This window comes from Ursus americanus, chromosome 13 (assembly GCF_024610735.1).
Source record: "Ursus americanus isolate L20-20 chromosome 13, mUrsAme1.1.p, whole genome shotgun sequence".
In the NCBI taxonomy this organism is placed as follows: domain Eukaryota; kingdom Metazoa; phylum Chordata; class Mammalia; order Carnivora; family Ursidae; genus Ursus; species Ursus americanus.
The window spans coordinates 39,597,453-39,623,409 of NC_142139.1; the positions used below are offsets into that span (position 1 = coordinate 39,597,453).

Consider the following 25,957-nt stretch of genomic DNA (forward strand, 5'->3'; position numbering starts at 1 on the left):
TTGAGAAGGGGAGGGGGTTAAGGGAGGGGGAGAAAGAAACCTCAAGCCAACTCTCCTTGAGCATAGAGCCCAATGTGGGGCTCAATCACAGGACCCTGAGATCATGACCTGAGCAGAAATCAAGATTGGGATGCTTAACTGACTGAACCACCCAGGAGCCCCAAGGTTTGTCAGTTTTTGATCTTGTTAAAGGACCAGCTTTCGTTTTGTTTTTATTTTTATTGTTTTTCTATTCTCTATTTCATTCACCTCCTCTCTAATGTTTATTACTTCCATTCATCTGCTTGCTTACTATTTAGTTTGCTCTTCTTTTGCCAATGTCTTAAGGTGGAAGCTTAAGTTACTGATTAAGATTTTTCTTCTTTAATATAGGCATTTTCAGCTATAAATTATCTTTTAAGCACTGCTTTAGCTGCATCCCATAAGTTTCATCTGTTTTCGTTTTCATTAATCTCAAAGTATTTTCTTTCCCTTTCTTTCTTTCTTTCTTTCTTTCTTTCTTTTCTTTCTTTTCTTTCTTTTCTTTCTTTTCTTTCTTTCTTTCTTTCTTAAGTAGGCTCCATGCCCAATGTGGGGCTTGAACTCACAACCCTGAGATCAAGAGTTGGATGTTCTACCCACTGAGCCAACCAGGCTCACCTCAAGTATTTTTTAATTTCCCTTTTGCTTTCTTCTTTAACCCTTTGGGTATTTAGGAGTGTGTTGTTTAATTTCAACATACTCACGAGTTTCCCCAAATTCTTTCTGTTACTGATTTCCAATTTCATTCCATTCTTGTTGGAAAACATACTTTGTATTATTTCTATCCTCTTCAATGTATTTGTTTGTTTTTATGGCTTAGCATATGGTCTATTCTGGAAAATTTCTCAGTGCACTTGAAAAGATTGCATATTCTGCTATTGTTGGGTGGAGGGCTCTATAGATGTCCATTAGACCTAACTGGTTTATAGCATTGTTCAAGTCTTCTATTTTGTGGCTGGCCTTCTATCCAATCTTTCTACCCATTTTTGAAAACAGAGTATTGAAGGCTCCATCTATTATTGTACAACTAACTCTCCTTTCATTTCTGTAAGTTTTTGCTTAATGTATTTGGTAATCTGTTGTTAGATGTATGTATGGTTACAATTGTTATAGCTGCCTGGCGTTCATTATAAAATGTTCCTCTTAGGCTACATTCTGTTTAATTCCAACTATATGACAGTCTGGGAAAGGCAAAACTATGGAAACAATAAAAAGATCAGTGATCGCCAGAGGTTAGTAGGGGGGCAGGAATGAATCAATGGAGCATAGGGGATTGTTTTTGGGCAGTGAAACTACTCTGTATGCTAATGTAATGGTGGATAAGCGTCATCATATATTTGTTCAAACCTACAGAATATACAACACTGAGAGTAAACCCTAATGTAAACTATGGACTTTGAGTTGTTATGATGTGTCAGTGTAGGTTCATCAATGATAACAAGTGTACCACTCTGGTGAGGGATAACAGGGGAGGCTATGCCTGAGTGGGGATATATGGGAAATCTCCGTACCTTCCACTCAATTTTGCTGTGAACATAACAGTTCTCTAAAAAATAAAGTCTATTTTTAAAATAAAAAGTAAAGGAAGGTCAAAAAAATAAAATAAAGTGTCCCTCTTAATCTCTAAAAACATTTTTTGTTAATAGACTTTTAAATCTCTTCTGTCTGACATTAGTAAAAATCACTCCAACTTTCTTTTGTTGTTTGCATGATATACCCTTTTTCATTCTTTTACTTTCTATTTGTATCTAAATCTAAGGTGTGTCTCCTGTTGACAGTATATGGTTGGATTTTTTTAATCCAGTCTGACAATGTCTGCCTTTTAACTGGATTGGTTATTCCATTCACATGTAATATTATTGGATTGGATTTACACTTGTCATTTTAATTTTCTTTTCTATATGCTTTGTGTGGTTTTGTTCCTCTAACTTGTTTTTTACTGTGTTTCAAAAGGGGTAACCTGAGTTGCTCCCTAGCCAGTATATCCTGGTTTTCCAATCCTATACTGAATTTAGCATTACAGATACTAGGTGATAAATACATCAGAGTGTTGCCCAGTGGTTCTTAAAACATGGACTCCAGACCAGCAGAATCAAATGCACTTGGGAATTTGTTAGAGGAAAAAAGTTAATCTGAGTGATCAAACTTGGGTTTGAATCCCAGCTCTACAACGGCTGATTTGGGGCAAGTCACTAAACCACAGAGTCGTATTTCCTCAAGTATAATCTTATCCTACAGTATTGTGAGGACTAAGAGAGGTTAGTGAGATAAAGTAAATAATTCTACTCCTAGATCAGGACTTTCCTAACATTAATTTTCTCTCCCATCACCATAATAAAAGAAAAGCATCTACTGTTTTCTCAGTATTTTCAGTATAACTACCAGGGGCTTAAATTATTTTTAAACCACTTCACATTTCAGCAAGTATTAGGAAGGAAAAATGCAGAAATAGGAATAAGAATAGAAAACATGAGGTTGTGTGGTAGTTCAACAGAGAAAAAGAGAAATCCAGCCTGAGCTCATCTTTCAAAGTGCTCAGAAAAATTAGATGGCAATTTAAATACCACCCTGCGTACTGGTATATGCTCAAGGCCTAGAATTATAGCAATTAGAAAAAATCACTGTTCTATGTATTTTTTACTTTTACTGAGAGCATGGTAATAATCCTGTGTGGTGGATAGGGCAGGCATTACTAGCTCCATTTTACAGAGACTTAAAACTCCGAGGGATTAAGTGCCTTGTCTGTGATTACATGACTAGTTGGTGGGGAAGCTGGGATTGAAGGCATGTCAATTAATTGCAAATATCGTGGTATCATAATTTTTGAGAAGGCCTCAAAATAAAGAACCTACTGAAAGGATAAAGGTCACTATGTAGCTAGAAAATACTATTGCATAAATAAATATCTGATTTACAAGTAAAAATTTTGTTGCAGTGAATACCACTGCAAACACCCTATTTAAGAGGATCTCCATGCTATTTAAGAGGAGACTCTATGCTATTTGCAATACTGATTTTGGGAGTAGAAGGTAGGAAGTGTGTATGTGGATATCCATTTTGACCAAAACTTTAAACAACATGCACAATGTTTTTGAAGGCTTTGTAATTTGACTTGACTACACATGCATTTTATGGTAATATGCACAATGCTGTTGTACTGTACCATTTGAAGGTGTCGCTGAGTAGAATACATACATAGATTAGATACTATGCAAGTATACAGGCCTACATTATTCAATCGCCATAGCATACTATGATTTTTGAGGGCAGATCCTACGTTTCTTCCCCCTGATTTCACTGTGCCTGCCACTGATGAGTGAATAAACACATAAATGAGTAAATGAATACATTTTCTTTAAAATCATCCTTTGTTTATTTCCCATTTAAGCATCCTTCTCTACTTCTGACCTTTGCAGTCACCATTCTCCCTTGTTAGTCAAAATACTTCCATCCAGGCCCAGATTCAATTCTCTCCAGAACCAAGATCCTTTCTTCCCCAGACCACTGATTTATCTCCTACCTGACAAATCGAAGTCATTGTGGTAGTAATTTGGATCCTATCTTGGGGTCCCCTGAGCTGCTCACATGAATTTGCTTATCAACATTTCCATTATTCTACTCATTTCTTATGAACCAAGCTTCTAATCAAAATCAGCACATTCAAGATGCTTTCTGGTGCTTCCCTTTACCAAGTCTGCTATTTTTGCAACAGCTTTCACACATTCATTACAGTGTTCCACATTTTATTATTATTTTATTTTTAAAAGTTTATTTTTTTTAGTTTTCTCTACACCCCAAGGTGGGGCTCAAACTCATGACCCTGAGATGAAGAGTTGAATGCTCTTTCAACTGAGCCAGGCAGGCACCCCACAGTGTTCCACATTTTAATAGAGAGCTGAACTTTGTGATTAGCCAGTTAAGAAAAAAAATGCAGTCTACACAATCTTTTAAAAAGATTTTATTTATTTATTTGAGAGACAGAGAGAGAGAGCATGCGAATGAGTGGGGGAAGGGAGAGGGAGAGGAAGAAGCAGACTCCACTCTGAGCGGGGAGCCTGACGCGGGGCTCAATCTCACGACCTGGAGATTATGATCTGAGTCGAAGGCAGATGCTGAACTGATTGAACCACCAAGGTGCCCCTATACAATTTTTCTTAAAGATTGTATTTAGGGGCGCTTGGGTAGCTCAGTCAGTTCAGCATCTGCCTTCAGCTCAGGTCATGATCCCAGGGTTCTGAGATTGAGCCCCACATCTGGCTCCCTGCTCAGCGGGGAGCCTGCTTCTCCCTCTCCTCCCCACCTGTGTTGGCTCTCGTTGTCTCTCGCTCTCAAATAAATAAAATCTTTTTAAAAAAAAAGGTTTTATTTATTTGACAGAGAGAGCACAAGCAGGAGAAGCAGCAGGCAGAGGGAGAGGGAGAAGCAGGCTCTGTGCTGAGCAAGGAGCTCAATGTGGGGCTTGACCACAGGACCCTAGGATCACGACCCGAGCCGAAGGCAGACATCTAACAACTGAGCCACCCAGGTCCCCCAATTTTTTTTTAAAGTAAGCTCTATGTCCAATGTGGGACTTGAACTAAAGACCTCAAGATCAAGAGTCACATGCTCTACTGACTGAGCCAGCCAGGCACTCCTATTCAATGCCATTTGTTGTGTTACAAATGTATTGCCAATGAATGGCTGTTGGAAATAATTTCCCTTTTTGGATAAGATGGTGAGAGGAATGAGAAAAAAAAGGAAAAACTTTCTTGAGCATCCAATTTGTATCAGGTGTGTATTTAATTTTCACAAATGCTTTACAAGCAAGGCAGACAGAAACTAGCTGTTCCTAAATATCCATTCTTCCATTCTTGAAAAGTAATAAAATTTTTGGTAGGCACGTGGCTGTACTGCTAAGGTTTCTATTTCCAAGCCTCTCTTGCAGCTACGGACAACAATGTGACAGGAACAGAATGGAGGTGTAGAACTTGTAGATGGTATTCTGCAAGGTAAGAAACGTGCACTCCTCCTTGCTTTTCCCTCTCCCTACTGGAATAAATGTTGATTTTTTTGTCTTGGGCCACATGGATGAGAGTAGCACATTATGGTCAGTATAGCAATAAGATTGATCAGACCAGTGAAATCTAAGTTCCCAACACTATGGAGCCTGGGCATCAGCCCTGGACTGTACACATTGGGACATTCTTGTAAGTAAGAAATCATTTCTACCTCGTTTACACCATTATTATTTAAGCCTTTGTTATGGTTTCTGAACCAAGTAGTTGCTTAACTCCCTGTTCAATCTCTGTGAGTGGTGCTCCCTACAGTTGTACAACACGGTGGCCTTGAACTGAACTTCCAACTAACAGAGTAAGGAGGAAACAAATTTGGAAAGATTAAAAACTTCTCTGAAGTTAAACTACTGTATGATAGAGTGAGCATGAACCCAAGTCTACATGATACCAAATAGCGACAATAATAGATTCTAGCCCTTGATTTTCACTTTGTGAAATGCTGTTGACTAGAAGGAAAGTTCTACCACTTGTACTCTTACAGTGTAAGGAAAGTGGTTTCAATTTTCACTTGAAATAGCAACAATAATGGTTGTGTGGGTATCAAAAAAAAGTGAGTATCCTCTGGCTGTGTGGCTCTTCTTAGTGGTAGCAATAGTCGTAAGGAATCTAGTTTGATTGTACCGTAATTGTAATGACATTAATATTACTGTGTACAGATTTATTTATTTTTAAAGATTTTATTTATTTGACACAGAGAGAATGAAATAGCCAGAGAGAAAGCACAAGCAGGGGGAGCAGCAGAGAAAGAGAGGGAGAAGCAGGCTCCCCACTAAGCAGCAGGCTCCATGTGGGGTTCGATCCCTGCACCCTGGGATCATGACCTGAGCTGAAGGTGAAAGCAGACGCCTTAACCAACTGAGCCACCCAGGCTTCCCCTGTGTACAGATTTAATCTGTTTTGCTTCTCAGTTCTCTTGCTCTGCTTCCTGGAGCAAGTTCCTTCCTTGTATAAGCCATCCACAACAAACCATGCAAACCACGTGAGCAGGGGAAAGGACTCTAACAAGAACACTCTTGAAATTTAACAAGGTTAACGATAGAGAGGTGTTGACAAGAGTGTGACTGGGCAGCTGATAACTTGTTTTGGAAAGAGAGAAAAGGAGAGTTCATAGTTACTGAGTGCCTCCTACACGCTAAGCCACGTGCTAGGTTTCTAATGTATACTGTGTTCCTTAAACCGTGCAGTAACCACGGGGAGGTAAGTATTATTTCCACTTGCCTGTGACAAAACAAGGACAATATAAAGTCACATGGCAGGTGACAGAGCAATGATTTGAAACCAGGTCTGAGTACAAAATCCATGTTCTTTCCACTATATCTTGCTGCCTTTAAACGTTTTAAAATCCTTTCAAAAACAATTCTCTCATTTTCAAATACATCATCCCCACTATATAACTCTGCAGATTATTTTGGGACTTTAAGAAATTTACCAGGCCTCTACTATGTTTGGTATGTCCAATAAAATATTCTATAGCATTCAGAAAATCTGCTGGTCCTTTGTTGTAGTGTAACAAAAGGTGCCAGTTGGCAGCAAGATAAGGAACTTAAGCCAGAATGCAAATCAGCATACTACTTCCTTAATAGACGAAGTTTTACTATGGAAAAAAAAACGCCAGCTGAATAGTGTGTTCAGTGACAATTGACTTCATTCTGTCAAAAACTCCTTATCTCATTGCCAACTGATAATAGTTTGTTGACTGGTAATCATTCTGATGACTGTATTTGGGGAAGCACCGGTTTAGGGGACATTTTAATAATCCCGTCTAGAATACAATGAAACCTCATTGTACAATACTTTCACTTTGTACATAGAAAAGCAAGGAAAAAGCTATTTTCTCAAAGAAAACAGGTAATCTGCTCTAATATAAAAATGTTAATCAGGATTCGTCCATTAATTGAGCCATTCATTCATTCATTCATTCATTTGTTCATTCATTCATTCAAGACTAATATACAAAGAAAGGTATTTAGGACAGAGTCTGCCTTCTGCTCAGAGGGGGTAGGACAGGTAAGCACCAATGTAAAAAAAATCATTATTATACAATGTGATTATCCTTGTTCCCTCTTTTTATTCTCACACAATTCATCAGCAAATTCTGTTGGTTCTTATCTTCAAAATATAACCAGAATTTTCAGGGCATCCCTCTACCCAGGGCTACTGCGTTTCACTACTCTAGAGGATGTCATTTGCGTGTTAATCTCCTTGAATGATGTCCTCTTTCCACCACTCTCCACCCTCTGCACTTCCTCCTCTATCTCCCTAAACCAAGCTACCATCATCTCTTTTAACTTCATAATTCTATTCTTGCTCTATTACATTGTATTTTCCACACAAGAGCTGCAGTGTCACTCCACTGCTCAAAAACCCCCAATGGCTTTTCGGTCTATACAGAAAAACATCCAGAGTCCTTGCTGTAGCCTGCAAGCTCCACATGATCTCAAGCAGGCAGCAAACTTATTTTCTAAAAATGACAGGGGCTAGGACTGAATTCGGGATGGGAAGGTCAGGGTGAGGACTGGAATGGTTAGACACTTTGAGAGGTAGGAGAAGGTGGCTGACAGGTAAAAGGACTGACAGGGACCCCAAGAACCCAGGTGAGATGTGATACAATGAATTTCTTATAGTTCCAGCCTCAAATGTGCAGTTTTCCCTAATCATGCTATGAAGGTAAGGGTAAATGTACGGTTAGAGAAAATGCATGTTATTTTGGCTGCAAAACAAATTCTCTCAACACTCCCTGACTTAAAACAACAATTATTTATTGTTTATTTCACTGTAAATGTCAGCAAGGTGGTTCTTTTGTTCCAGGCTCACTAGGTTGGACTAAATGGTCTAGGATGGACTTATTCGAATGCCTGATGATTGGCAGAATAATTGTTCTGGAGAGACCTCAACTGGGGCTACTTATTTCTACTTTAAAAGATCTCTCATTCTCTAGCCGGCTAACTCAGGCTTCTTAGTGAACTAAGAAGTGTTCTACAGAGCAGATAGCAAGCTCCATATGTGCCAGCATTTTTTTTTCCCAAAAGGGAGAGAGAGCATGAGGGAGCAGGGTAGCAGAGCAGGGTAGCGGAGCAGAGGGAGAGGAAGAGAGAGAATCTAGAATCCTAAGCAGGCTCCACACCCAGAGGGAACTCAATCTGATAACCCTGAGATCATGACCTGAGCCAAAAACAAGAGTCAGGCACTTAACTGACTGAGCCACCCAGGTGCCCCAATGCCAGCATTTTTTAAGCCACTGGCTTGAGTCATAATTGCTAATGTCCCTTGACCAAAGCAAGTCACATAATCAAGCGGTTAGTGTAGGAAGGGCTGAACGAGGTCAACACAGGGAGGAATGAAAAAACTGGGACCTATATAATTACAAAGGCAGACTGCACACTGAACTAGACTTCAGGTTTTCTGGGCAGGGTCAGACAAGGATAAGACTACAAGGAAGTATAGAGTTTTGGTGAGAAAGTTTGTTGGTCAGATGAGCAACCATGGGCTGCAGCTCAGAGGAAAAGGAAATGGGATCAGGAGGTGTTTACAGACTGGGAGAAAATGATGTTAAATGATCCTGGAACCCATAGGTGAGGTTCATTCCCACATCAACAAGCAATTCTCAAACACCGGCTGGATGTGCTACAATCCAACTCATTCTGACATTACCTACCCATAGATGGCATAGATCCCACAGGTAAAGTACTCCATCCTCTGAGACTGCCACCCCCCCCCCCCACCTCAGACACCAATCACGAGTCCAGGTTATCACCTGTTTCTGACTGGCTATGGATCTGAGGTCCCAGTAACCCCCTCCTTGGGTTAGATTGATTTGCTAGAGTGGCTCACAGAGCTCTGAGAAACATTTTACTTACTTAACTAAGTTAGTAACTTAGCTTTTAGTTTACTTACTAGTTTACTAAATTAGTAAGTTAACTTCACTTACATTTAGATTACTAATTTATTATAAAAGGACAGAACTCAGGAATATCCAGATGGAGGAGATGCATAGGGCAGGGTACGGGAAAAGGGTGCAAAACTTCCAAGTTCTCTCCAAACACACCAGCCTCCCCACATTTCCATGTGTTCACCAACCTAGAAGCTCTCTGAACCCTGCCATCTTGGGTTTTTATTTTTCTTTTTTTAAAGATTCATTTATTTATTTCAGAGAGAGAGAAAGTGCACGCAAGCGAGCAGGGGGAGGGGCAGAGGGAGAGAGAGGCAGACTCTCCATTGAACATAGAGCTCGATCCCAGGACCCTGAGATCATGACCCCAGTTGAAACCAAGAGTTTGGAGGCTTAACCAACTGAGCCACACAGGCACTCCCTTGCCATTTTGGATTTTTAAAGAGGCCTCATTACATGGGCCTTATCAACTACTGACCTGGTGATTGAATGGGTGATTGAACTCAACCTCCAGCCCAACTCCCTACAGGGAGGTCAAGGGGGGGTGGGACAGAAAATTCCAACCCTATAATCATAGGGTTGGTTCTTCTGGCAACCAGCCCCATCCTCAGGTGCATCCAAATCTATTAACATAACAAGAGACACCTTTACTGATCTCATCACTTAGGAAATTCCAAGGGTTTTTGGAGCTCTGTACCAGCAACCCAGATGAAGACGGAAATATATATATTTCTTATTATAAATCACAGTATCACAGATGTAGTAAAGAGAATGAAAGTCTCCATGAGAAAGAGGACAGCTGTGCTGGTAGCAGTGGGGAGAGAGCTGGGAGGACCAAAGACAGAATGAGATTTAATCATAAGACTACAGGATTGGCAAATTAAATATTTTAAAAAGCTCAAACACTGGGATATTTCATAAATCATATTCACTTTAGAAATTATGTTTTTAATTTTTTAACAATAGCTTTTTCAGATATAACTCTCATACCATAAAATTCCCCTTTTAAGGTACACAAGTAAATGTTTTTAGTATATTGAGAGTTGCACAACCATCACCAATGTTATTTTTATATTAATTTTCAATTATTCATTTTATACTTAATGTCACAGGAAACTTAACAAGACCGGAAGAGAAAAGGAATGCCATTCTAGTACAACTATGCTGATTTCCTCTGAGCCCCATATAGATGGGCTCACCAAATAACCTGAGAGATTTTAAATTGTTAAGTTTCTTGTACTTTTTTTTTAAGATTTTATTTATTCATCTGTCAGAGAGAGAGAGCACACAAGTAGGGGGAGCAGCAGGCAGAGGAAGAAGCAGGCTTCCTGCTGAGCAAGGAGCCAGACACAGGACTCGATCCCAGGACTCCCGGATCATGATCTCAGCCTAAGGCAGACGCTTAACTGACTGAGTCACCCAGGCACCCCCAAGTTTCTTGTATTTGATATCTTTTTTTTTCCACTGCCTTTTGCCTTTTATATAGTTATAATGAAGATGTATATAAATTTTGTATCCTGCATTGATCACTTTATCATAACCATTTTCTATTTGTCTAAACAACGTTCATACTCATGATTTATAATGGCTGCATAATGGTATACCAAATGGATGTGTCATAATTTACTTAACCATTTCTTTATTTTATTATTGTTTTTTAAATTTAAGAATCATCTTTTTGCTATTTATTTATTTCTAAGATTTATTTTTGGGGGAGAGAGAGAGAGAGAGAGTGTGTGTGTATGTGTATGTGAGTGGGGGGTTGGGTTTGGGAGAGGGAGAGGGAGAAACAGTCTTAAGCAGATTCTGGACTAAGCTTGGAGCCCAATGCAGGGCTCATCTTCTGACCCCAAGGGCATGACCTGAGAAGAAACCAAGAGTGGAGGCTCAACCGACTGCACCACCCAGGCATCCCTTCCATTTCCTTATTTTAAAGCATTTAGGTTATTTCTCATCTTCTAATTTTATGATTAAGGCTGAATAATATCTTTACACATACAGGTTTTTCCCAATTTTGATTTATTTCCTTATGATATATTTGCAGGACACTGATGGTTTTTGAATCACATGGACAAATTACTTTTCAAATGGCTTATCATTGTAAAATACTAACAAGTAGGAATGAGAGAGCACTAGTTTCACTGCAATCTGGTAGGATTTAGTAATATCTTTTAAGCATTTAAGATGATGTCATCAGTAAGAAGACACATAAATTTCCATTTATCAGGATAATGAACAGAATGCATAATTTAAAAATTTAAGATAACAAGGCAAGATTTCCTCAAATTTCTCCATTTATGGAAGAAATTTTTTTTTTTTAAGATTTTATTTATTTGTAAGTGAGAGAGAGAGTGCACAAGCACGGGGAGTAGCAGGCAGAGGGAGAGGGAGAAGCAGGTTCCCTGCTGAGCAAGGAGTCTGATGTGGGACTTGATCCCAGGACCCTGAGATCATGACCTGAGCCAAAGGTAGACACTTAACTGACTGAGCCACCCAGGCATCAGAAATGGAAGAAATTTGGAAGAAATTTCATATGGAAGAGATTTCTAAACATCAGTTAAATAAATGATCTATTGTTCCCCATGCTTCCAAACCAAAACTCTACTTAAAATGCTATTCTTGGGGCACTGTGCTGCCTCAGTCCGTAGACCATGAAACTCCTGAGCTTGGGGTTGTAAGTTCAAGCCTCACATTGGGTGTAGAGATCTTAAAAATAAAATCTTAAAAAAAAATAAAATGTATTCTTTTTAGTAAGGAATTACTTGTCCAAAACAGGAGGGGGGGAGGAATAAACAAGATAAACAAATACCAAACTACTTTTGCCCTAAGTGTATTTCTTGGTTCCAGATAATTGGAACACTGACTTGGTTAGCTACTCTAGGTGACAGGGACATAAATCCAATCCCAAGGTCCATAAGAGGTGTGAAGTCTAATAGGAGATCCTCCCCTCAGCAAACTGACCTCGAAGGGTTACACCATTAAGAGGTGAATCTAGAGTAGGACACCTACAAGGAATTATAGCTGGATTTGAACCTTCTGGGTTGCCCAGGAAGCTTAAAGCCAAAAAAGCTGGTTTAAATGCTTGCAGGACTCTGGCAGAAGGATATGCATATCATATCTGAAAGAGGGTATCTTCATCATAGGCCTCAAATTATTCCCACAAATATTAGTTTTCCCTTTAAAAAAAAAGATTTTATTTATTTGAGAGAGAGAGAAAGAGTGTGTGTGTGTGTGTGTGTGAGAGAGAGAGAGAGAGAGAGAGAGAGAGAGATAGATCATGAGCAGGGGGGAGAATAGAGGGAGAAGCAGACTCCCTGGCTGAGCAGGTAGCCTGACATGGGGTTCGATCCCAGAACTCTGGGATCATGACCTGAGACGAAGGCAGATGCTTAACTGACTGAGCCACCCAGGTGCCCCAAATATTAGTTTTCAAACGCAATGACCAGTACACAAAGATAACTAGAAACTAGACTCCACTCAGAGAGCTGGCACAAAAATAGACAATAGAAACAGACTGACAGAAAAATGCAGATACTGGAATTATCATACAGTGACTATAAAACAATTACCCTTACTGGCTTAAATCTATATGGAAAATGCCTTCAAAGAATAAGAAACTACAAAGTGACATAAATTGAAAAAGAACTAAATTAACCTTTTATAAATAAAAGACATGGTAATCAAAATTTAAAAATCACTAGATCAATTTAAGAGTTTAGTCACAGTTGAAAAGAAAATCAATAAAACAATTGGACACTTTACTAGGTTTGATGCAGTCTGACATTTGTCTGTTCCATTTTATTTGATCTGAGTTTTGAAATTCTCAGATGGTTGAGACCCAATAACCTGATTTCACATGCCCTGTGCTGTCTTTCATTCAACATAATTAAATTAAAACAGATAATTGCACCATTTAATGTAACAGTGTCAAGGAACATAATTCTTCTAAAAAAGCTTTTATTACAAAACAGAGGATTCAAATATGTACCTCTGACAAATCCCTTAGGTGCTGGTTTTGCTAGAAGAAACTAGATGCAACTGACTTCATTACTGCCTCCTCTGTGGCTTTTCTACTCTTGGGCAGAAAGAGGAATCAGACTGGGAAGAAGACAAGTTTGGTTTTTATTCTGGAATAGGTAGACTTGGGGTCTATAATATTTTCCACTGGGAAGATTTTAAACTAGTGAACTGCCGCCTATGAAGTAAACTTAGGTCAAAGTTACTATAAGTATAGAATTAATAAAGAGAGTTTATTAGACTCAATATTATATTTAGAAGGACTCACTGATTTCCACTGGTCACTAGTTTTCACCAGTCTGCAGTGAGGCAAGAAAAATAGGGTGTAAGGAGGTTTTCATAAAGTTGATTTATTTATTTACAAGGACTGACTTTTTAGAGGATATGTTCTTTATTTTTATTTTGGGGTCAAAATATAATTTAAAAATGAAGTGATGCAGATAGTAAATGGCAGTTGTCTATTGTTTTTTTATAGGTTGGTAAAACTTAAAAATTGCAGTTCTATTGGTTCCAATATTATTTGGAAAATCTGGATTGATCCACGAAGTCCAAAAGACGGGGAACACCAATGATGTCATCTATCTCTTACTTGCTAATCCAACAAATATTTTGAGGGCCTATGATGTGCTAAGAGAAGAGGGTACAAAATAAGAAAATGACTGCATGGTCACTTCTGCTCACAGTAAGAAAGGAGCAGGTTTAATCCATAGTTACGAAGAAGTTAAGCAGTTCTAGGCCTCTGGGAACAGGTCTGAGGGAAAGCCTATTTTTCTGGGTACTCGATCTCTTAATGAAAGAAGGAATGAGGCTGAGCGGTCTTGAATACGCACAGGTATTTGCTTGCTGCTGAGGGAAAAGGAATGAAAGAGAAGAGAAAACCATTTAGGGTAGGGAATTTTATTTTACTTATTAATTCTTAAGGTTTTATTTATTTGAGAGAGAGAGCACAAGGGGATGGGGCAGAAGGAGAAGCCGACTCCTCACTGAGCAGGGAGTCCCTCGATCCCAGGATCCTGGGATCATGACCCGAGCAGAAGGCAGATGTTTAACTGACTGAGCCACACAGGTACACCAAGGGCAGGGAATTTTGAACAGGAGTTGGGGGACCTGGTAAAGGACAAGATGTAGTAATGATGAAGAGATGAGGAGGGCCAGATAAAAGAGTTTTTGTTGGCTTGGCTACGGACTTTATTTTTTTTTTGTTAAAACTGTGGTAAAAAACAAACAAACGAAAAATCAAACCATGGGGTACCTGAGTGGCTCAGTCAGTTAAACGTCTGCCTTCAGCTCAGGTCATGATCTCTGGGTTCTGGGATGGAGCTCCTGCTCAGCAGGAGTCTGCTTGTTTGCCCACCCCCCATGTTTGCTTGCTCTCTCTCGCAAATAAATAAAATCTTAAAAAAAAAAAACCCAAACCATAAAATTTACCATCTTTACCATTCTTAAGTGCACAGTTCAGTAGTGTTAAGTATATTCGTACTGTTATGAAATAAGGACTTTATGCTATAAGCACCTTAGATTAATGGGGAAAGATTTCAGGATAGGACTGGAGATTTAGGAAGACTGGATAGTGGGAGTAGTAGGAGGTAGGGGATGGAGGTTAGGAGGACTGAAAGGGATTACAGGGTTAAATGTTTGTGGGGCCTTGTGAGTGGGAACTGGTTTCTGGCTTGGTCACAGGGTTTTTGCCAGAGGGGAAGTTTAGAGACCAGAACTCAACATACCTTTGGCTGAGTACCAGACCTGTATGGGCCAGCTTTCCAGGGGCTGCACCACTTGAAGCTTATGAGCCACAGCTAACCAGGATGTACTTTGTTAAACCCCTAAAATTAAAAAGATTTTTTTTTCCATCAGTTGCAAAAAGTGAAAAGTTTGGCAATCTCCAACTTTTCTTGAAAAATTAAAATATATGGGACAGTGGAATCATAAGTCCCTCAAGGAAACAATCATAATTCATATCAATGTATAATAAACCTATAGGAAAGTACACAAGTATGTAACTTGACGTTCACAAGTGAACATTCCCCACTAACCAGCAATCCTATCAACATGCAGAACATTACTAGTATCTCCAAAGTTATTTAATACTGCTTATTTAAATCCTACTAACTTATTCAATCCTACTAATTTATTTATCCTACTAACAATCTTATGAGGCAGATTATATTACTATCGCCTTTTTAAATACGAAGAAACCGAAGCATAGATAAGTCACCAGGCTAAATATTGAAACTAGCATTTGAAATTGGATCTGCTGTCTGATTCCGAATCCCATACTCTCCAGAAAAAACAGTGACTTGGTAAGTTCGCTTTTAACAACGTGGAGAGGCTGCCTCCCGCCACGGAAACTTACTTCCGGGCGTCAGAGCCACGGAAAGCACCGACCGCCAGGGGTTCGCAGCTTCTGCCTTCCGCGCCAGCGACCGCCCCTCCCGAGCGCAGCATCCAGGAGAGCCGCCCGCGGCGTGCTGCGCAGTCTCCACACACGTGAGGGCGCTGTCGCAGCTACAATCGGAGTGCCTCTTTCTGTTGTCGCGATATTCTAGAGGCCGGAAAAACGCAAGATTGAAGGTCACGTAGATGGCACGCCTCGCCCCGTACGCCTAAGTTCTCGCGTGAGTTTTACTTCCGCCCTTTTGGCTCCCTGAGCAGCGCAATGGCGGTCGGCAAGAACAAGCGCCTTACGAAAGGCGGCAAAAAGGGAGCCAAGAAGAAAGTGTAAGTGTCTCCTGTCTTGGCCCCCAGCTTTTTGAGGTCATGTTGGGCTCGGCAGGCGGGTTCTGGATGGCGGTGTGGGCCGGATGGTGAGGATATCAGTTGGATTGCGAGGGCCGTGCCGGGTTGGTAAACTGAGAACGGTGGCTTGGCGGGTACGGGTACTGCATCTCCACGGGCCGGCTTCTTTCCTTCGGCCTTCTGGGCCTTGTGGGCTCCCTGGCCTTGTAAGTTTATTCCATTCCCGTCCTCTCTTTGGGCCAGGTGGGACGCGTGGAGTTCCTAATGAGCTTGTTTGAGTCCCTGAAGAGCCAGGGTTACCAGTACGTGTCTTCATATACCAGTAGAGTTCAAGAGACGTGCGTGTTATTTGGAGGCAAGGCTCCTTGTGTAGCCGAAGAACCGATGGGTTGGGGAGCGTGTACGTTTATGGTATAATTTTACAAAGTGTCCGGTCTGTGTACAATGAAGCTGATACCTATCGTAGGGAAGAGCTAGGTTTGCACCCCTCATCTCACTGAAGGGAGTAGTTACTTAGACTCCAGTTGCTTACATGCCAGTTAGCCCTTTAAAATCATCAGAATGAGGAAAGTTTTAAAAATTCAGTAAGAATTACGTGATCTGCGATAAAACTTATGTGTTTTTAAAATACAGGGTTGATCCATTTTCTAAGAAAGATTGGTATGATGTCAAAGCACCAGCTATGTTCAACATAAGAAATATTGGGAAAACACTAGTCACAAGAACTCAAGGAACCAGTGAGTATTTTATTGTTTTGTTTTTTAAATCAAGGTTTACTGGTGGTTGTATGGTGGGAGAATTAGGGAAATAGCTCTCGGTTGCAGCTCTGGCCACGGTGGTGCTTTTTTGGTACAACATTTGTAGAAGAAAGGTGGTGCTTTGAGAATTACTAAGAAAATGTGCCTAGGTACTTCTGAGTTTCGAGTAAGCACTGGCCTTATGTCATTGGTTGCCACATGGATTTGGTTAACAAAAGTTAAGTTCTTTATACTTTACCATTAACTCTCTAAGTTCAGCTTTATGCATGAATGTTCTTTGTTGGCTTGACTTTTGTGTGGTTCCTAATGTTAGTAAGACAATTTCTTGTTTTATAGAAATTGCATCTGATGGCCTCAAGGGTCGTGTTTTTGAAGTGAGCCTGGCTGATCTGCAGAATGATGAAGTTGCATTTAGAAAATTCAAGCTAATTACTGAGGATGTTCAGGGCAAAAACTGCCTGACCAATTTCCATGGCATGGATCTTACCCGTGACAAAATGTGCTCCATGGTCAAAAAATGGCAGGTGAGAACAAAAGTTTCTTAGAGTGCGTGGTGCTTTGGCGTTCATGGCCAGGGATACCCTGTTACGAAAAGGAGCAGCAAATGTGACTGAAGTAGATTTCATTTCAAATCCTTGATGTTTTCTAGCTTTTATTGAGTGCTGACTCTGGGATTGGCACTCTTGAACTTGAATAAAGGGGTAAGCAAGCCATGATCCTCCTATTTAAGTGGAGTTCAAGATTTATTTGTTTTTTTCCAAGTTTTAAAATTGGGTTTATCAGAGTTGCTAAGAGTGGCAGAGACTGGTGTGAGGTTGGAATCTTTACTCCATTTCCCAGTTGTGTTCTCTTTGGCAAGTAACTTAAAGCTTGCTAAGCTTTGATTCCTTTATCTAAAATGGTAGGCAGGTAAGATCATCACTTCTTGGAGTTATGAAGATGAAATAAAAGAGCCATGTGAAGATGCTTTAAGGACAGAACTTGACACAGAGCATTTAGAAAGCATTGTTACTACAGGAAATAATTATATTGGTTCAGATGTGTCTGGCTAACCATTCAGTTTTGGGCTGTTTTGTATATGGGAATGAATGATGACAAAATGTTTCGGTCCCAGATGATACATATTGATTATACTGTTACATTTATTTCTGACATTCCCTGCAGATTTTATGGCTGAGTTTCTGGAAATGTTCTAAGGTCCTTTTGCCATAAGGGTATTGCTCATTTCTTCAGTATACAATTTACAAAATGCAAAGGAGGTATTTCAGTTTTTCTTGCTACCTAAGGTAGTTTTCGTTTTTTAACTGGAGGCAAAAATATGAGTAGTTAGTGGATTTTTTAATACATTTTAGCTGTGAAACTGAATATTTAATCGTCATCAGGCTTTAGTTTGGATCATGAAGGACATTTAAAAATATATGCATTTAGTGTTATAGCAGTATTTCACCTATTCAGACACATTTTCCTAAAAAGGAATAAGTGTAGACTGGAGTCTATAGAACTGGTTTTCTTATCACGCAGAGGTGTACAGTTGGTTGGTGGGAAGGGTAGGCTGTTGAAGGCTGGCATGTGAAAGATGTGGGGCGGTGCTGTGCTATTGAGATGGGGATAGAAGTGTTACCTAGGGAATAGAGCTGAGAGGACTTGGTATTTATTTAATTAGATATGAAGGATAGTAAGATTTGGAGTAACTGGGTAAGTTCACTTCAAGGAAGTTAATTCTGTAAATTAGGCATGTAGTTTCTGTTACTTTATATTGTATGAGTACTTGGTTTTTCTAGCGTTTTTATGTTAGAATTGGAGGGCTAAAAATTGGTAACATTAAGACGTACATCTGATAATATCTTTTTTTCACTAGACCATGATTGAAGCTCATGTTGATGTCAAGACTACCGATGGGTATTTGCTTCGTCTGTTTTGTGTTGGTTTTACTAAAAAACGAAATAATCAGATTCGGAAGACCTCTTATGCTCAGCACCAGCAGGTCCGCCAGATTCGGAAAAAGATGATGGAGATCATGACCCGAGAGGTGCAGACAAATGACTTGAAAGAAGTGGTCAATAAATTGTAAGTGTTTCTTTTCCTCACACCACATAACCCTGAATTTCTGCTTATCCCTCAGATGAAGGAAAGCATATGAAACAAGGTGGAGTCAGACCTGTGTTTAAATCCTGTCTGAAACTGTCTGGTTGTATCCCTTAAAATGAGAACATGTTAAGTGCTCAGTAAATGTGATTTGGTTTCTTTATCCTTATTTGAATGAAGCAGTCTCATGGCAGATACTGAGACTTGAAGCATAGGAAATGCTTTTGTCTTAATTAGAAAATACACTGTATGGGCAAAACTTCTCCACAGTCAGTAATGTATGGGAATAGATGATGACAAGATGTTTCGGTCCCAGATGATGTGCACTGATTTTGTTAACATCTTTCTGATGTTCCCGTGCAGTTGGCTAGGAGGGTGGAATAGAAAAGGCAGAAAGCTCACATGCTAACTTTCCTGCTAACTACTTGTATAATTCGAATCGTTTAACCTCCACCTGTAAAGGGGCAGTAGTAGACTGTGTCGACTGTCTTACATGAGGTTTTGAGTGGATTAAATGACGTGGGTATTAGTATGTATAAATTTATCCATTTCTGTCTTTACTGGTTTGTAGGATTCCAGACAGCATCGGAAAAGACATAGAAAAAGCTTGTCAGTCTATTTATCCACTCCATGATGTCTTCGTTAGAAAAGTAAAAATGCTGAAGAAGCCCAAGTTTGAATGTAAGTGGAAAATCATAGGATTCCTGAGAAAAATAATGTGTGGCCAGATACATTGATGTCTTGTTTTTTTTTTTAAGTCCAGATTATGGTTTTTTTTTTTTCTGTCATGCCTATGTAATATTGAAGATCATTGTTTTAAGATAATGGTGTACTATAACATTTTCTTTCTTTCTTTTAGTGGGAAAGCTCATGGAGCTTCATGGTGAAGGTAGTAGTTCTGGAAAAGCTACTGGGGACGAGACCGGTGCTAAAGTTGAACGAGCTGATGGATATGAGCCACCAGTCCAAGAATCTGTTTAAAAATCAGACATTTAATGGTGACAAATAAAAAAAATCTTATTTGTGATGTTTAATTTTCTGATGTTTCTTTTTAAATATTGTAGGCTTGGTGAATCAGATATTCTGAACTGAAGGTGATGTGAACTGTTGTATGGAGTTTATCCATTGCTCTGCATTACTGAATAGCTGCAAAAGGGTAGTGATCCACTTTAAGCTGTAGTGATCTGGATGGAAGTACTACAGAGGGTTAGTAAAAGGGAATCTTTTTTAACATGCTGTATGTTTTTAAATGCTTTTTTTTTTAAGTTTATTTGACAGAGAATACAGGCAGAGGGTGAAGCAGGCTCCCGACATGGGACTCGATCCCAGGACTCTGGGATCATGACCTGAGCCGACACTGAACCAACTGAGACACCCAGGTATCCCTTAAATGGTTCTTGAACCATCTGGAAGGCTTGTTAAAATATGGCAGGGCCCTGCCCCCAGAGTTTCATTCAGTAGTTGTAGGGTGAGCCCTGAAAACTTTTTTTTTTTAAACTTGCATTTAAACAGTTTCCAGGTTATGGTGATGGCCAGGACCACAGTTGGAGAACCACTGTGCTGGACTGATTAATGGGAAAAGCCTGTTAAATTTTTAGGGTTTTTTTTTTTTTTTAAATCCAAGTGTTCTTTTCCCTATAGCAGCAAAATGCCACACCGCACCAGTACTGTGAAGTTGAACTTGGCTAGAGAAATTGGTTATTGATCACCTGTTAATAAGTGGGTATTTGATGCCGCCCACTAGCCAGTATTTCCTCCTCTAGTCATTCACCCATTCTGTAGTCCTCCTCACCTCCAACTTTTTCATTTTTGATCAGCTGATGACCTTAAAATCATTAGAAAAGTTTAAAGTAGATGAAAGAACTTAACAAATTCCTACCCTGCCATGTATGTATATATTAGCATTTTTGCCTTCCCTCTTGCCTAATCAAATTCATGGCTCTAGCAGTTTTCACCTTTATTGATATTTATTCAACCAGTCCCTTCCACCAGCATACAAACTGAAATCTGCCCTTCCAGGTAACACCTTACTCAAACCCCTTATATTGCAAAGCTCAAAAAAGTTGACTGTGTATCTTGGACAATGAGCAGTTTTTGTTTGATGTTGAGTAAACCATTTTCTTTGTACCTAATTTTACTTTTAAATTAGAAGTTGGACACCTCCCACAAGCTGTTGTATGAAGGTTGCCAGTGACTTTGTCGCTAAGTTTAAATGGCCTGTTAATGACATTTTATTTGCCTCAAGTGACATCTGACAGTTGAATCTTAAAAAGATTTCCTCCCATGTCAATAGCCACTGTTTACTAGTTCATCTCAGACATTAGTGTTGGAGAGGCCTGGGGCTTAGTCCTTGGACGTTTATCAATTATCTCCCTAGATACTCTTATTCAGTATATTAAACCGACTTCCAGATTTTTTATTTCTAGCCTGTACCTTTCTTTGAACTATAGGTTTGTCTATCCAACTGCTTACTTAGCATCTTTACTTGGATATAAAATAGGCATTTCACCATTTGACAGGTCTAAAATGGTATTCTGGATACTAACAGTTTAACCCGCCCTTCCTGTTTTAGGCCAAAATCATCTGGTCATCCTTGACAATTCAGTTTATTCAAAATGTATCTGGAATCACCATTTCTTAACTCTGTTGCGATCACTTTTGCCTGGATTGTTACTGCCTACCTGGTCTCTGTAGGTCCACTCTTGAGGATGGTCTGTTCACTCAAGGCCCAAACTGATCTTGCCCCTCACCTCTTAACTACCTCTTAGAAATGCCCCTAACGTTTTTTAGCCAGACTGCCCTCACTATTCCTGGATGGGCTAGGTACATTTTTACCTTAGGGCTTTGGCACTTTTTCCCCCTGTGCTTGGAATAATCTCCTTAAATGCCACAGAGCTTGCTCCTTTACCTCTACGTCTCAGTAGACCCTGATGATGGGCTTGGCCTGTTAAAAATTGTGCCCTAACCTCCACAATCTCTTATTTTTTCTGTAGTTTTTACTTGTGTCTACTAGAGTATTTCATGAGGATTGCTTTTTTTGGGTCTTGTTCACCACTACATCTCCAGTGCCTAGAAGTCCAGTGTTTGTTGAATAAAGGAATAAATGACATTCCCTATTGATACCCCATAGTGAAGAAGCAAAGTTTTCAGTAAAAAACATTAGTTGTACATTTCGATCTCAAATGACAGGGGCTTCCTTTGCAGGGCAGACAAAAGTTGGGTCTAAAAAGCGGTCATTGAGGGTAGAGTCCAGGAACTGAGTTTTTATCTTGGTTTTGGACATTATCTAGTGATACAGTCAAGCTCCAATTAATTTGCTGCATCTGTATAGGGCTTGGCATAGCTCTGTTTTATCTTACAAGGGTTCATTTGAAAATGGTTCCAGGAGGAGTATGTGATTGAATTATTTAAATGATTTGGCTTGCTTGGTGACGGGTTTAAGTTATCTTCTGGCCAGCTTGAAGGTGGGTAACTTCCAACCAGTGGAAAATACTTCAAAGGGTAACTCCGTTCCCTATTTCCCATTTAAGTATCTTATATAAGCTTAAACATGCAAGAATTCAGAAAATAATGCCATGAGAACTTCCTGAGGAATTGACCAGAGAACAAGCTTCAAACAAATTAACTACAGAGCTATCAATGCAATAACACATAGATCCTAAGTATTCACATGTGGCTTTTCTCTACTTGACTCTTCATTGGAACAATTTTACTTTGGTCTTTCACTGGGAAACAACAGGGATACAGGAATCTCCAAAAACAAGCTACTGAAGACCTTTGTGTTCAGGCATGATTGGATTAGGCAGCAAAACAGTTGATCTGAAACTGGCTTTTGTTTTTGTTTTCTGTTTTTTGTTTTTCAAAGTGGCTTTTGCTTCTTGAATGTGTACAGTTGAGTGATATCCGAAAGTGTGTACAAATGGGAAGTAAAGTGCTCAGGAGAGTATCCTAGATAATATGGGTGCACGTTATGTAATTACACAGGTTTTTAACTGGAAAAATAAGGCAGAAGAGATTGGGATAATGCAGTGTGAGGATTTTGCTTGATGTTACTAGGTTTGGTGGAGGAGGAGGGCCATGGGCCAAGGGAGGTGGGTGGCCTCTAAAAGCTGGCACAAATGGGGAGAGGGGCAGAGAAGGGAAAGGGAGAATCTGAAGCAGACTCAGCACTGAGCTCACAGCTGGACACAGGGCTCAATCTCACCACCGTGAGTTCATCACCTGAGCCAGAACCAGAAGTCAAACACTTTACCTGATGGAGCCACCAAGGCGCCCTGGCCCACTACATTTTTATAGCTGTACTGTTAACATTGCTTGAGCACCCAGCCATTACTTACATTCTCCCTCTGAGGCCTTATGCAGTCTCATTGCTACAAGTCTCTACGTCCTTATGCCCACTTGCAGTCCCTGCATTGATAGCTCTGTAGTTAGATCTGTGTGGACCTTGTTCTCTGGTCAATGCCTCAGGAAGTTCTCATGGCATTATTTTCTGAATTCTTGCATGTTTAGTACAGTTTGTCAGTGTGCTTTATACGTGAAAGTCACTTTTATTGGATATAACATCCTTGGCTTTTTCTTTGTGCATCTTAAATATGCTACCACATTTTCTTCTGCCATAAAACATTGCTAATGAAGGTCTGATGATAATTTTTCTAATTTTCTTTCCCTTATTAGTCACTTTGTTTTGGTTAGAAGCCCAATTAATTTTTTTTAATCCAGTGAGTTTATAAAATATAACTTGGTAGATCTGATTGAGTAGTCTCAGGTATGCAGTATACTCTGTGAATATGGAATTTCAACTCTTTTTTTGAGGCATTGTTTTCATAAATTAAGGTTTTTAACATTTGTTCTGTTCCCTTGATTTGGTTTCCTTTACTGGGGACTTCCTTGCCTGTGATCTCCTGGCAGCTGTTGTAGTCCCTGACTATCCATGTGATGAACTCCGTGGGTTGTACTTGTAGGAGGTGCCGGCTAATTACCGTCCACGGGCTTAGTCTGGCCAGTGTCTGTTTCTGGATGGCCCACAAGCTTACAAATGGCTTTTCCGTTTTCATATGGCTGAAAAAAAATAGTTCATCACATGTGAGCTTATATGAAATTCAAATCTCAGTTTACCCAAAGTGTGACTGGAGCATAGCTACACACTCAGCTTCACGTATGCCAGTCAGTGCCTCTGGCACCGCAGCGGCAGAGCTGAGTAGCTGTGACAGACCATCTGCGGCACACGCGTCACTGCACACTAAGCGGCAGCACATGCACACTGCGGCGACACAGGAAGAATGCGATGTTTCCTATCGCCTCTCCGAAAAGACCCCTTCAGAGACACGGTACGTAAAACCTCATTACAAATCCGCATTACGGTGAACATTTGCAGTCGATGATGGAGATTGCTGACTTGAACACTAAGGGAAACGTCACCCCCAAGCCCAAAAGAGAGACTTCCATTATTTTTAAAAAATTACTCAACTGTTACAGTTTCGACTTAATAAAAATTTTGTGGAGATTTTGTTTCTGCTCATTATGCCTGCACGGTATCCTCAATTTTGCCCCTTGGGTCTTTACAGAAAAAGCTTACTGACACCTGCTATGAATAAGGAAATAAAGCATTCAAATTAACTGATAGGGTCTGGGCAACCTTGCAATGGAGAAAAAAAATTATACTTTCTGAATAAATTTGTGCTTGTGTGTGTGCCTGTGCACACACACGCCTCTGGGTCAGTCCAGTGTGCTGTTGTATATTCTGCTGCTAAGCCCGAGGCTGACGCATACAAGCTTGTGCTGTAAATGCCTGTGAAGTTTCAGACAATCTACTTTTAGAAAAGTGTTAAAAGGACAAACTCCCCCGCCATTCACCACCAGTGGTTGTGCCAGTATTTAACCCAAGGGCCTCTACCCTTTGAGGTCCAGTATTTTCACTAGATAGATGTCCTGTAGTTGGTAAGTCAGAACCCTTAATCTCATAGGCCTTGACTGGTTTTTATCACCCTTCCAACAGGGGTGTTTGATAAACTCCAATAAAATTCAGGGGCCTGCTCCCCAAGTAGTTTCTTGGGACTGTGTGGGTGGATTTAGAATATTTAATCCCTTAGTAATCAAGGCAAGTCTCTGACCTGCCACAAAAGGAGACCCAACTCCGTGGATGCTTTGGGTACCGGAGACAGCATGGTCTCAGTAAACGGGCCTTCCTGGTTAAGTAAAAACTGCAGCAGCTTTGGCATCTTCATTTTGCGTGAAGTGGTGCCAGTTACTCTTCAGAAACCATGTCTCCCACCCCATTGTCTGAAGCACAGCTGCTGGCTCATGGCGGCCCTCACTTCATAGAGAGCCCCTAAACACACGATGTGAATCACCGGTGGCTCAGCTAAGTTGAAAGCTGATGGTAGTCATTATGCTACGCAGAACTAGAGTGAGTGGTCACCGCCCAGTGAGCTGAATTCAAGGCGGTTCACATAGATCTGCTAATACCTCCCTTGATGAACAGTCCCCTTTGCTGACTCTTTGCCCATGGCCTAGCCATCTGGTCTGCCACTTGAAAGACTATATTCAGGCAGATTAAAAACATCCCTTTTTTAGAGCTGTCAATTGTGGGAACAAATTGTGGCTATTGATTGGGCCACCTGGTAAAGGCCAACTCTGACGTGACCCAGTAGAATCAAACTACCGATCAAGCCCGCACCACCGGACTGCCCCCACACATGGCAACACATTCACCATTAAGGGCTGTGCACACAGGAAAGAACTCTTTCTCACGCATGCCAGATGGGTGACTCCTGCCAAAAGTTGGCCCACGTGTCCCGAGGCGAACGACTGACTAGTGACAGTCTGACGCCGCTGGACTATGTTGCCACCACGCAGGGTAACGGCTCGTGCCTCAGCACTGCCGATACATTTTTAGGTTATGATGTTGCTGTTCCAGTCTGATCAACTGACCACACAACTGTAGCCCCTGAAACTCATATCGTTTGTGCCATGTTTAGTTTTCCAGACCACTTGCAACCTGACGTTGGGGCACTTTTTGTCACAAGGGCCACTTAGCAGAGTATCTGAAGGGTATTTCATGGCTTTCTACCACTCACAGATATCTAGAATTGCTGGGCATCGAGAACAGGTTTCTGGTTCTACGTAGCACCCTCACTTCCTCCTGTTCTACATACCTGAGTGAGGTAGTTGGGGGTCACAGAGTATGTCAATCCCCAGAAAAGAATCAGCTCTTGGCTGCCTCCTGGGTGATAATCAGGACAAAAGGTCTCGGTGAAAGTGGGATGATTGGAGAAAAGATGAAATTATAAATATCTCCCCTGGCATCGGAGAAAACAGCCCAGATCCTAGGAGGGAGGACAGGGCAGCACTTACTGTATTGTTACTTAGATCATTCTCAGTCTTGGCACTATTAATAT

The 25,957-nt window shown here is 40.4% G+C and overlaps 2 protein-coding genes and 2 non-coding genes across 4 annotated transcripts in view; 3 read left to right on the forward strand and 1 right to left on the reverse strand.

The window, feature by feature from the left end:
* Nucleotides 1-15,470, reverse strand: part of LRBA (LPS responsive beige-like anchor protein) — a 791,030-nt gene extending 775,560 nt beyond the window's left edge. The window contains exons 1-2 of the mRNA XM_087866503.1: nucleotides 15,335-15,470; nucleotides 14,706-14,804 (exon numbers count right to left, since the gene is read on the reverse strand). The gene's annotated coding sequence lies outside the window, so the exon portion shown is untranslated. The remainder of the gene's footprint in view (nucleotides 1-14,705; nucleotides 14,805-15,334) is intronic.
* A 71-nt stretch (nucleotides 15,471-15,541) lies between these two features.
* RPS3A (ribosomal protein S3A) lies at nucleotides 15,542-19,594 on the forward strand. The gene is made up of 6 exons (XM_045798845.2): nucleotides 15,542-15,699; nucleotides 16,351-16,454; nucleotides 16,812-16,999; nucleotides 18,334-18,542; nucleotides 19,132-19,241; nucleotides 19,420-19,594. Exons 1-6 carry the CDS (start codon nucleotides 15,638-15,640, stop codon nucleotides 19,539-19,541), a joined length of 795 nt encoding a protein of 264 aa, XP_045654801.1. The 5' UTR covers nucleotides 15,542-15,637; the 3' UTR covers nucleotides 19,542-19,594.
* On the forward strand, nucleotides 17,559-17,631 carry LOC123793432 (small nucleolar RNA SNORD73). Its single transcript, XR_006779965.1, has one exon. It is a non-coding gene; the product is annotated as a small nucleolar RNA SNORD73 (small nucleolar RNA).
* On the forward strand, nucleotides 18,846-18,914 carry LOC123793433 (small nucleolar RNA SNORD73). The gene has a single exon (XR_006779966.1). It is a non-coding gene; the product is annotated as a small nucleolar RNA SNORD73 (small nucleolar RNA).
* Nucleotides 19,595-25,957: the final 6,363 nt, after the last annotated feature.

Bases quoted from the DNA above. Each gene is read 5' to 3' on its own strand.
- RPS3A (XM_045798845.2), top strand. From the start codon at position 15,638: ATGGCGGTCGGCAAGAACAAGCGCCTTACGAAAGGCGGCAAAAAGGGA. The intron at 15,700-16,350 runs GTAAGTGTCTCC...TTTAAAATACAG, and splicing joins AAGGGAGCCAAGAAGAAAGT to GGTTGATCCATTTTCTAAGA. The intron at 17,000-18,333 runs GTGAGAACAAAA...TTTTTTCACTAG, and splicing joins CCATGGTCAAAAAATGGCAG to ACCATGATTGAAGCTCATGT.